This window comes from Rhinatrema bivittatum, chromosome 1, assembly GCF_901001135.1.
Source record: "Rhinatrema bivittatum chromosome 1, aRhiBiv1.1, whole genome shotgun sequence".
NCBI classification, from domain to species: Eukaryota; Metazoa; Chordata; class Amphibia; order Gymnophiona; family Rhinatrematidae; genus Rhinatrema; species Rhinatrema bivittatum.
The window spans coordinates 698,614,959-698,627,231 of NC_042615.1; the positions used below are offsets into that span (position 1 = coordinate 698,614,959).

The 12,273-nt window shown below is 47.6% G+C and overlaps 1 protein-coding gene across 4 annotated transcripts in view; it reads left to right on the plus strand.

Annotated features, from left to right (window-relative positions):
- TENT2 (terminal nucleotidyltransferase 2) overlaps positions 1-12,273 on the plus strand; it is a 377,719-nt gene that overhangs the window by 132,195 nt on the left and 233,251 nt on the right. For all 4 annotated transcript variants that reach the window (XM_029575592.1, XM_029575578.1, XM_029575585.1 and 1 more), the window contains exon 5: positions 6,806-6,897. In XM_029575592.1, the coding sequence (XP_029431452.1) occupies positions 6,806-6,897 (92 nt within the window). The remainder of the gene's footprint in view (positions 1-6,805; positions 6,898-12,273) is intronic.

Below are 12,273 nucleotides of genomic sequence, written 5' to 3' on the forward strand. Positions count from 1 at the left end.
AGCAGGGTCCGTGAGTTATGCACTCTTTCCATACTCACCTGACTCGTTCCTCCGTCACTGAGTGGTTCTATGCATTCATCTTTCTATCCTTTTCAGGTAGATGTTGCATCTCTCTTTACTCAGGAAATACTCTGCCAATTTTTCCTAGCCTCTCTCTCTCGCCCTAGGGAGAGAGTGGGTTTTCCACATTCCTGGACAGTAATGCTGCGCTTACATTCTATCTACATTGCACTGCATTCCATGTGAATTCCACTTGACTCTTTCCTCCATGCAAGACTCAAGCTGCGACTTCCAGTGGCCACACAGATCTAATCCTTCTGACTAAGTGGTCTGTATTTCCTTTGCTACCAACAAGCAGACACTTCACTACAACACTGTGGGTATCCACATACTGTTGTTTCCGTCCTAGCCTTAACAGCTTCCCTTTGGTTACTGCTGCTTGTACTTTTTTATCAGGCTGCAGCCTGGAGTCCTCTCCATACCTTTGCAGCCTATTATTGCTTACATTGACTAGCCGGCATGCTCCATGTTTGGCCAGTCCGACTACTCTTACCTTTTTCAATTCACTACCCAACATCCTTCCACGAACCCATTATGGTGTTGCGGATGCCCTCCGTTCCCATTTCCACCTCCGTCATTACGCTTTCGCGTGTCTGCGGTGTATCTGGTGCATTCTCGGGCATCCTCAGCTCGGTACTCACCCATTTGTGAGGACTACCATCCTGCTTGTCCTGTGAGAAAGCAAATGTTGCTTACCTGGTGTAACAGGTGTTCTCACAGGACAGCAGGATGTTAGTCCTCACGAAACCCGCCCGCCACCCCGCGGAGTTGGGTCTGTATACTTTTATTTTAGTTTCGCTTGCACTTTTTAGCTATAAGACGAGACTGAGGGAGACACCTGTGGCTCACAGGGATAATTGCAGGCTGGGCATGCTCAGTGCACCCAGTGTGCCAGTGTCAGTCAAAGCTTGTTGAAACTTTGACAGAAAAGTTTTCCGTACAGGGCTCCATCCTGATGATGTCACCCATTTGTGAGGACTAACATCCTGCTGTCCTGTGAGAACACCTGTTACACCAGGTAAGCAACATTTGCTATATGCTCTGTGATTTTGATCTTTTAGAATAGTTTCCACTATTTTTCCCGGCACTGAAGTCAGGCTCACTGGTCTATAGTTTCCCAGAACACCCCTGGAGCCCTTTTTAAATATTGGGGTTACATTAGCCACCCTCCACCCTTCAGTAGAGGGTGAATCCGTCCAATCTGGAAAAGGGAAACCCTTTCTAGAGCCCACAACCCAAGGCTACTCTCACCATTGAAGTGTGTCAGACGGGGTGGGGGAGCACATCTGGTGGGTCTTACACACCCCCAGGGTCTCTAGTCTGCACAAGAATCACAGTCTCAAATCATTCTCCTGGATCTGCAAGCGATTCGGTACGCACTCCAAGTATTCTGAGAGTGGCTCATGTACAAGGCAGTTTTTGTTCAGACTGACAATCAGGTAGCTATGTGGTATCTGAACAAATGGGGGATCGGGGTCCTTTATCCTCTGTCAGGAGGCAGTCCACATTTGGTCATTGGCCATCGATAACAGTATCCTCCTCAGGGGCAGTGTATCTCCCAGGGGTGGATGACACCCTAGAGGACCCTGAGCTGTGCCTTTCGACCTCACGAGTGATTCCTCAGTCAAAGGGTGGCAAATGTGATCTTTCACTTATGGGGGACTCCGGGTATAGACCTCTTCGCCTCCCTGGAAAACAGGAAGGTGGACCGCTTCTGCTCCCTAAGCCAGAGGAGCAGCAGATTGCTGGCGGATGCATTCTTGATTCCCTGGGGTACCGGACTGCTGTAGTCTTACCCTCCAGAAGCTTCAGTAGGATCAGGTCTCTATGATCCGGATCACCCCCTTTTGGCCCTGTCAGATCTGGTTTCTGACCATATGGGATCTGCCCTGCCCCCCCCCCCCCCCCCCCCCGATCCAGTTGGGGATGAACCCTGGATCTCATCACTCAGGACCGGGGAAGGCTCTGCTACCCCCAACCTGCGAGCCCAGGCCCTCATGGCTTGGATGTTGACTGGGTGACTGTGCAGGCCCTTGGCCTGTCAGAAGGGGTATCGTGAGTTATCCTGGAGTCCAGAAAGCCTTCTACCAAAAGATCTTACAATCTGAAGTGGAAAAGATTCTCCACTTGGTGCGAAGGATGTGGTCTGGATCCTTTCTCCTGCTCCCCTCCCGCGCTCAGACTTTTTCCTTTCTGAATTTAGTCTCCAAACCACTTTGGTGAGGGTTCACCTTATTGTCATAGGGGATTACCACCGGGGTATAGAAAGAGCTATGATCTCCTCTCATCTGCTTGTGGGTCAGTTTATGTGAGGGGCTTATTACAACTAAAGCCCCTCACTTGTCCTCTGGCAATTTCCTGTGATCTCTGTCATCCTGTCACAACTCTTGAAATCTCTGTTTGAACGATTGCGATTTTGTGACCTGTAGTACCTCTCCTGGAAGGTCGTCATCTTGCCTTATACGAAATTTTGTCACGACAAAGTTCTCCTCCAGATACACCCGAAGTTCCATCTCATCCAGTTTATAGTGTTGCTGTCCTTTTTTCCAAGGCCTCACACTCAGCGGGGTGAACGGGCTTTCCACACTCTAGATTGTAAGAGAGCACTGGCCTTACACTTAGAGCGGACAGCACCTCACCGCCTCTCCACTCAACTGTCTTCTTTGACAAGAACAGGCTAGAGGTTGCTGTCTCTGAGCAGACATTATCCCATTGGCTTGCAGACTGTGTTGCCTTCTGCTATGCACAGGTGGGCCTACAGTTTGGTCACGTCAAAGCTCACTCTGTACAAGCCATGTCAGTATCTGTGGCTCATTTGCGTGCAGTCCCCCATTCTTGAGATTTTCAGAGTGGCGACCCGGAGTTCCTTCCACACGTTCACCTCCCATCATTGCCTGGACAAGAATGGTTGGCAGGACAGTCTATTCGGACAATCCGTCCTCCGTAATCTCTTCCAGCCATGAAAACCCAACTCTCCCTCTGTGGGCCCTGTCCTTGGGTGCAGGCCTGCTCTGTGGTTGTTGCAGCTCTAGTTGTGCACATTGGTATCAGTTCTCTGCTGCTTATGTTCGGAGCGGCCTGAAGCTACGTAGTCACCCATGTGTGAGGACTACCATCCTGCTTGTCCTTGGAGAAAGCAGAGTTGCTTATCTGTAACTGCTGTTCTCCAAGGACAGCAGGATGTTAGTCCTCACAAAACCTGCCCACCATCCCGCGAAGTTGGGTTTCTCTCAGATTTATTTTTTTTTGCAAACTGTTATAAGACTGAAGAGGGACCCTGCATGGATGTATGGTTAGTGGCATGCTCAGTGTACCGGTCAAAGTTTCTAGAAACCTTGACAAATGTTTTCCGTGCCGGTCTCCATCGGATGATGTCACCCATGTGTGAGGACTAACATCCTGCTATCCTTGGGGAATATCTGTTACAGGTAAGCAGCTATGCTTTCTGTTTTGTTTTCTGTTCCTTTCCTAATAATTCCTAACATTGTTTGCTTTTTTGACTGCTGCTGCACATTGAGCCAAGAATTTCAAGGTATCGTCCACTAGATGCTCTGGTCCTTTTCCTGGTTGGTAACTTCTGATATGGAACCTAACATTGTGTAACTACAGTGTGGGTTACTTTTTCCCATGCGCATCGCTGTGCACTTTTTCACATTAAATTTCATCTGCCATTTGAATGCCTACTCTCCTCCTGAAGGTTTTTCACAATTTGCTCAGAATAATTTTGTCTGGAAATTTGACCACCTCATTCGTTCCCCTTTCTAGGGGAAAGCACTGGTCCCAGTACAGATCCCTGAGGCTTTCCACTGAGAAAACTGACCAGGTAGTCCTATTCTGTTTCCTATCTTTTTAACCAGTTTGCAATCCATAATAAGACATTGCCTCCTACCCCTGACTTTTTAAAATTTTCTCAGGAGTCTCTCATGGGGCATCATGTCAAATGCCTTCTGAAAATTCAAATACTCTACATGTGCTGTTGCGCCATTATCCACATGTTTATTAACTCCTTCAAAAAAATGTAGTAAATTGGTGAGGCAAGATTTCTCTTGTGTAAATCCATGCTGGCTGTCTCCCATTAAAGAATTTCTTTTTAAATGTTCTGTAATTTTGTTCTTTAGAAATACGAGTGCCCGCATTGTTTGCATGGGTCACAAACATAACATTGCACTAGGATCCCTACCTGACCTGACAAGCATGGGGTATTTCTGGCCATTGATTCTTCCTTACTGTCTCCTATTCCCCCACTTGGTAATTCCTATGACAATGATGTCAGAAGAGGGGAACAGACTGAGCAGACAATGAGGGAAGTCTCACGTGAGGCAGGCTCAAGGGCATTTAAAATCTGGTAGTCCAGATACACTCACCATCTTGGCAATTCTTCAGCTCATCCTCCCTCCCGTCCTATTTTGGAGGGGATACCATGCTTGATTCTGATTGGCTGCTTGTTTTTATAAACTTGCGATGTTTGCCATAGTCGATAAAGCCTGTTAGCTAATTTATGACTTACGTACTGTACATCGTTTGTTTGTGTCACAACTGGGGAATGGGAGGCGGGGATACCCAAGCCAGGGAGCACTTTGGGAGTGGATATCAAGCATTTTGACATGATTATGTCCTTCAGGGCAATAGTAGAGTGCAGCTGAGGCATTGTAATGCCCAGTTTGAGGCCACCCCTTGCTTGGATACATGGCGGGGCAGCAGTAAGGGGATAACGGTAGCTGTCTTGCTTGGCTAAGGTGGGTTGCAGTAAGGAGATTTTGATCTGAGTGGCTCGGGTGCAAGGGCTTAGTATGTTCATAATAATAAAGCTGTTTCCTGTTCCCACATTTAAGCCTACTCATGTTCATTGACTGGTGAGCGAGGGCAGGTGGGGGGTCAATAAGGCTGCCAATTTAATAGTTTTAGTAGCTAAATACCCACCTGCCTCCCTAGAGAGTCAACTACCTAACTACAGCTAAGCTCTACAAAGAAGGCAGCATGTTTGCTGGAACTCCCATGCATGCTTAGTATTAAAATGTTACTGAGCTACAAAGATGGGTCCGTTTGGTGCTGTCAGATAATGTCACCTACATGTCATAGCTGTGCAGAATCACATTTACATTAAGCAAACTTGGTTTACTCATAAGTCATTTATATGCCACTAAAGAGAAAATATGCACAAAAAATGGAGTAAAACAGGTAGAAAGGTCAGCAAAAAAAGATGAAAAGGATACCAGATGTACATCTTGTGTGAGAGAGGGTTTTTGGTTTTAAGAGTGAGTATGTGAAATTTTTAAAATTCAGCAGCACTTATAGTTGTGTGTTGTTTTTTTTTTATTTTAATCTTAGGCCTGTTTCATCCACTTTTTTTTTTTTGGCTGCCAATGAACAAGCTCTATCGCTTGCTTGTAAAGCTCCAATCATTAGCTCATCCCAAGACCAGACCTGCATCTGTTGGCGCGAGAAAGCTTTCTCTTAGTCAAGTAAAGCTTCCCACAGTAAGGGATTTGGCATATTTAGGACATTTTCCATATAAGTGACACTAGAAAATAATCCCATTACCTAGAATGGGAATGAACTGGACGTTTAGAGGTGGAAATGACATGGGATGTAAATCACATCAAACTAGAGTTTTGGGAAAGTTAAAAAATCACATTTCTTTGCAGCTCCATCAACATTTTTTTAAAATGATTTATTAGACTTCAACAAATTATCTCCCTAGTTTAAACCAGGGGCCAAGACCAGGACTTTGATCCAAGAGTTATCTATCTATTTATCTATTTATTTATTTTTTGACTTTTAAAATATACCGACATTCGTGGGTACATCATGCCGGTTTACAATGTAACAGAAAGATGGAAATTACATAAAACAGGGGTAGGGGGAGAGGGGAGCAGCTGGAAGGAGGAGGAGAGAAGAGCAGGAGGAAGGCAGGGAGGAAGGACCGGTGGTGAAAGATGGCCACCGGAGGGATTAAGAACTATAACATCGTAATGTGTGCACTTGGCAAGAGGCACTATGGTCAACTTTGTACAGGTAGGAGATCTTAACCATCTAAGAGAATGGCATATACAACTGTGAGAGTCTTACACATGTATGTGATTACGGTCAGCATCTCAGAGAGTGGCATATACAACTGTGAGAGTCTTATACATGTATGTGATTACGGACAAGTTTGTACAAGGTGGGAGGGTCTTTTACATCTTAAACACTATGAGAGTCTTATACAGCTCTGTGATTACGGTCAACTTTGAACTAGGTGAGAGACTTATACGTTTGCGAGGAAGATTATAAATCTATATGAAGAAGGGATATTAACAAGGCGGTAATATTCATAGAACAGTGCTAGTTATAGAGTAGAAATATTCACAATGCGGTGGTATTTATAATGTGGAAAATATTCACTAGGGGTACTATGGTCACAGTTACATTTCTTGTGTTGGGAAACATGGATGCAAAACTATCTGAGCTTTAGCACACTTCCCTGTATGGTGATAGCTGATTAGCTATTTATCATGGAATTTGTAAGGACATGTTCTAATCCTAGCATGGATTTTAACATGTGAAACACAAACTCACAAATACCAGGGTTAATTTTGTGCTGAAAAATGTGTGCTTTTAAACATGATTTAAAAACTATCCTGGGTTCAAGAGCACCTTATTACATTGGACCCTTAGAACTGAAGATATAACTTCGTAGATGTGGAACTGTTTGTGCTAGAAAACAGAAAAAGGAAGAGCCAATTGTGCTATCTTTGTATTTCAGTGAGCAGACTATACTTGGTAGGATCTTCATTGAATGGATTTGGCACTCGTAGCAGTGATGCAGATTTATGCTTGGTTGTTCAAGAGGAGCCGGTAGGTTACTTTCAACATTTTTATTGCTGTCATGTTTCACAATATTTTCTGTTCAGGAACCATGCCAAAACTAATAAAATCACAAATCCACTGGAAGACACAATGGGTCTTGATGGAGTGACCCTATTTTCCCCCTTTAAACCTGAGTGGGACAAGGCATTTCTCACAGGACAAGCAGGATGGTTGTCCTCACAAATGGGTGACATCAAGGATGGAGCCCAACCACGGAAAACTTCTGTCAAAGTTTCAGAACTTTGACTGGCCCCTACTGGGCATGCCCAGCACGGCACCAACCCTGCAGCCAGCAGGGGTCTCCCTTCAGTCTTCTTTTTTCCGCGCAGCAGTAGCCACGCGGTGAAAGAGCTCTTAACCACGTTCCTGACAGGAATTTGGAATTCTTTATTCTGAAGAAAATTTGCCCCTCAGGGGTCTCCCTTCGTTGAATTTTTTCGTCTGCGGAACTCCGGTAAGTTTTTGCCGTTGTTTCATCGACTTTCGTCGACTTTGGCCCTCGGGGCCCGTTAGCAGTCGACAGTCCCGCGGCTAAATTTTTGGCCTTCCGCCATGGCATCGGGTTTCCGACGGTGTCCGGACTGTACCCGGACTATGTCTATCACAGACCCTCATGGTGTCTGTGTTTTATGCTTGGGTAGTGAGCATGATGTCCTGACTTGCACCAAATGTGCCTTAATGACACCAAAAGGTCGCAAAGCAAGAATGGAGAAGATGGGGCTCCTCTTCCATGTTCGCACCCCAACGCCATCGATTGCATCGACGTCATCGGAACCGGCACCGTCGAAGTCTTCCTACCATCGACAGCCCTCCGGTGACCGTCCGCCATCGACACCTTCTCGGCCATCGACTCCTATCCCTTCCCCCGATCATCGAGGAGATAGGAAGGAGAAACATCGCCATCGACGTCATAAGTCTCGGCCCGTCGAGGAATCGACGTCATCGACTTCTGTACCGACCGAGCCTCCGCAGAAAAAGCCTCGATCAGAGTTGGCACCGTCCACTTCTGTTTCGCAGGCACCGAGGCAACCCTCACCCCTTCGGGGTTTGGGAGCCGCGATTCCACCGGTGACGGTGGTCCCTCCGCCTCAGCCTCCCTCTCCCGTTGAGCCGGGTCTAGTTACCCCTGGTCTCCGGGCAGAACTGGACCGGCTGGTCCAGGAGGCCATCGATAAAGCGATGCAACGGTTCCAGCCTCCCCCGGCACAGACTCCGGCACCGAGAGCGGAACCGGCCACCGAGCCGATTGCGGCTGCACTGGCACCGCTGTTACACCGGATGGAGGCACTAATGACAGCCCTTCCACCGGTGATACCTATGTCACTGACACCGGCAAGACCGCTGTCACCGACAGATATTTCCTCGGGTGGAGAAACACCGTATCGGATCCCACCTTCGGGTATAGTTCCGTCGGTTCCAGGGCGTCCCTCGCCGCCGATCTATCCCTCGGCACCGATACGCCCCTCTGCTCCACCGAGGTTTCCGATGCCGGCATCGATTCCATCGAGACCGACACCGGTTCCTTCGGTGCCGACCCCGGCACCGATCCCGACATCGATTCCATCGAGGGTTTTCTCGATGCCCCCGGTGGCTCCTTCCAATTTCTCGGAGCCTCAACCAGGGCCTTCAGGTGTTCAACCCCCTAGTGGTCGTAAAGTTCACCAACCTGATCCTTATGACACTTGGGGTGATGATACCTCCTCTGATACTGATGATTTGCCTTCACCTCCCTCTCCCGCAGGGAGTAGAAAGCGTTCTCCCCCTGAGGACCTCTCTTTCATAAATTTTGTGAAGGAAATGTCAGAGTTGGTGCCTTTCCAGCTCCAATCTGAACAAGATGACAGGCACCAGATGATGGAATTACTCCAGTTCCTGGATGCCCCAAAAATTATAACATCTATACCAATCCATCAGGTTTTCCTAGATCTTCTAAAGAAGAATTGGGAATCCCCTGGATCTATTGCTCCAGTAAATAAGAAAGCTGACACTACATATCTTGTACAGTCAGCTCCCGGTTTTCAAAAACCACAATTGGACCATCGTTCTGTAGTCGTAGAATCAGCTCAAAAGAAAGCTAAACGACTAAAACCCCACTCTTCTATGCCTCCTACCAAGGAAAACAAATTCCCAGATAGCATAGGTAGAAAAGTATATCAAGGAGCTATGCTGATCTCCAGAATAGCTTCCTATCAGCTGTACATGACCCAATACAATAGGGTCATTCTCAAACAAATACAGGACTATTCAGATTCCTTGCCAGAACAGTTCCAGCCACAGCTCCAATCCCTACTAGCTAAGGGATTTGAAGCTGGGAAACATGAAATTAGAACATCTTATGATGTATTTGATGCTTCCACGAGACTTTCTGCTACAGCAATCTCTGCTAGACGCTGGGCTTGGCTCAAGTCATCTGATCTGCGTCCAGAAGTTCAAGACAGGCTATCTGATTTGCCTTGTCTTGGGGATAATCTTTTTGGTGAGCAGATTCAGCAAATTGTTGCTGAACTTAAGGATCATCATGAAACCCTTAAACAGCTCTCCTCCATTCCTCCTGAGGTACCTTCTAAACAGCCGTTTAGAAAAGACTCCAAGAAGCCTTTCATTCGGCCCAGGAAATATTATCCCCCTTCATCTAAGCCTAGGCCTGCACGGTCTTATCATAAGATTCAGTCTCGCCAGACTCGAAAGCAAAAACCTGCAGCAGCTCCACCTCCGGGCCCTGCAGCAGGTTTTTGACTTCGACTTAGAGAGCACATACCAGACCCCTCTTCCAGTCATACCAGTAGGAGGTCGGCTATGCCACTTCCTGGACAGATGGCATCAGATCACCACAGATCAGTGGGTATTAGCAATCATTGCACAGGGTTACCATCTCAACTTCCTGACTCTCCCTTCCGACTCCCCACCCCTGCAGGTGTGGAGTCTCACGGATCACTCTGTTCTTTTAGAGCAGGAGGCTTCTCTTCTCCTACAGTCAAACGCTATAAAACCCGTTCCTCTCTTTCAACAAGGACAGGGGTTCTATTCCAGGTACTTCCTGATCCCAAAAAAGTCAGGGGGACTTCGTCCCATCCTGGACCTAAGGGCCCTCAACAAGTACCTCCACAAGGAGAAGTTCAAAATGGTGACCCTAGGCTCGTTGCTCCCTCTGCCACAAAGAGGGGACTGGTTATGCTCTCTAGACCTAAAGGACGCATATACCCACATTGCGATAACACAATCTCATCGCAAATACCTCCGTTTCCTAGTAGGCCAAAGTCACTACCAATATCGAGTGCTACCTTTCGGCCTCGCATCCGCACCACGCGTGTTTACCAAGTGCCTCGTGGTGGTTGCAGCATTTCTTCGACAGGAAGGTGTCCACGTCTACCCCTACTTGGACGATTGGTTGATCAGGGCCCCAACCCAGCAATTAGCTCGGTCCTCCCTGACCCTAACAATTCAAACTTTGCTTTCGCTAGGTTTTCTAATCAATTACGAAAAATCCTGCTTAGTCCCATCTCAAACCTTATCCTTCATTGGGGCAGACTTGGACACCTTACAGGCAAAAGCCTTCATTCCTCATCAACGGGTCCAGACCATAGTGTCCCTAGTTCGCCAGCTGCGCTCTCAACACACAGCCACAGCTCGCCAACTCCTGGTTCTTCTTGGACACATGGCCTCCTCAGTTTATGTGACTCCCACAGCCTGCTTAGCCATGAGAGTCACACAATGGACTCTGAGACTACAATGGACTCAAGCTATTCAGCCTCTGTCCTCCATAGTCCACATCTCCAACACCCTTCGTCTCTCTCTTGCATGGTGGATGAATCCGTGCAACCTCTTACAGGGCTTACCCTTTCTTCCACCAGATCCTCAGGTAATTCTCACCACCGATGCTTCCAACATCGGTTGGGGTGCCCATGTAAACGATCTGCAAACTCAAGGGCACTGGTCACGAGAGGAAGCCAAACACCAGATAAATTTCCTGGAGCTCCGAGCGATCCGCTACGCTCTCAGGACTTTTCAAGATTGCCTTTCAAATCAAGCAATCTTAATTCAGACAGACAACCAGGTGGCCATGTGGTACATAAACAAGCAGGGAGGCACAGGTTCCTTCCTTCTCTGTCAGGAAGCTGCGCAGATCTGGGCAGAAGCCCTCTCCCGCTCTATGTACCTCAGGGCCACCTATCTGCCGGGAGAAGACAATATATTGGCAGACCAGCTGAGCCGTGTCTTCCAACCACACGAGTGGTCACTCAATCCTTTGGTAGCGACCTCTCTGTTTCACAAGTGGGGTTATCCCCACATAGACCTCTTTGCGTCCCCTCAAAACCACAAAGTGGACAATTACTGCTCTCTCATTCGGAGCCAGCACTCTCGGCCGAGGGATGCATTCTCCCTCACGTGGACAACCAGTCTGCTTTATGCATTCCCTCCACTTCCTCTTCTGTCGAAGACTCTCGTGAAGCTACGTCAGGACAGGGGAACCATGATCCTGATAGCACCGCACTGGCCACGCCAAGTGTGGTTTCCCATACTTCAGGATCTCTCCATCCGCAGGCACATTCCTCTGGGAAAGGACCCGCATCTGCTCACTCAAAACGACGGATGCCTCCTCCATCCCAATCTCCACGCCTTGTCCCTGACGGCATGGATGTTGAAAGGTTAGCCCTTCAGCCTTTCAACCTTTCAGATTCAGTTTCTCGTGTCCTGATGGCTTCACGAAAGCCTTCAACAAGAAAATCTTACTCATACAAATGGAAAAGGTACACGTCATGGTGCACTTCTCAGTCCCTTGATCCCCTTTCCTGTCCAATCTCTAAATTCTTGGACTATCTCTGGCATCTATCAGAATCAGGTCTAAAGACCTCTTCCATTAGAATGCATGTCAGTGCGGTAGCCGCCTTCCATAAAGGTATCGGGGGTGTCCCTATCTCGGTACAACCCCTGGTAACACGCTTTCTTAAAGGCTTGCTCCATTTGAAGCCACCCTTACGTCCTCCGGCCCCATCTTGGGACCTTAATCTGGTTCTTGGTCGTCTAATGAAACCACCTTTCGAACCTCTGCACTCCTGTGCATTAAAATATCTCACATGGAAAGTGTTATTCCTTTTGGCTATCACTTCAGCTCGCAGGGTTAGTGAACTACAGGCCCTAGTTACCTATCCGCCTTACACTAAGCTCCTGCAGGACCAGGCGGTACTCCGCACTCACCCTAAGTTTTTGCCTAAGGTAGTTTCGGAGTTTCATATCAATCAATCCATCATACTACCTATCTTCTTTCCCAGGCCCCACTCCAACTCCGGGGAACAGACTCTGCATACCCTAGACTGTAAATGAGCTCTAGCTTTTTATCTAGACCGTACAGTTTCTCACAGGAAG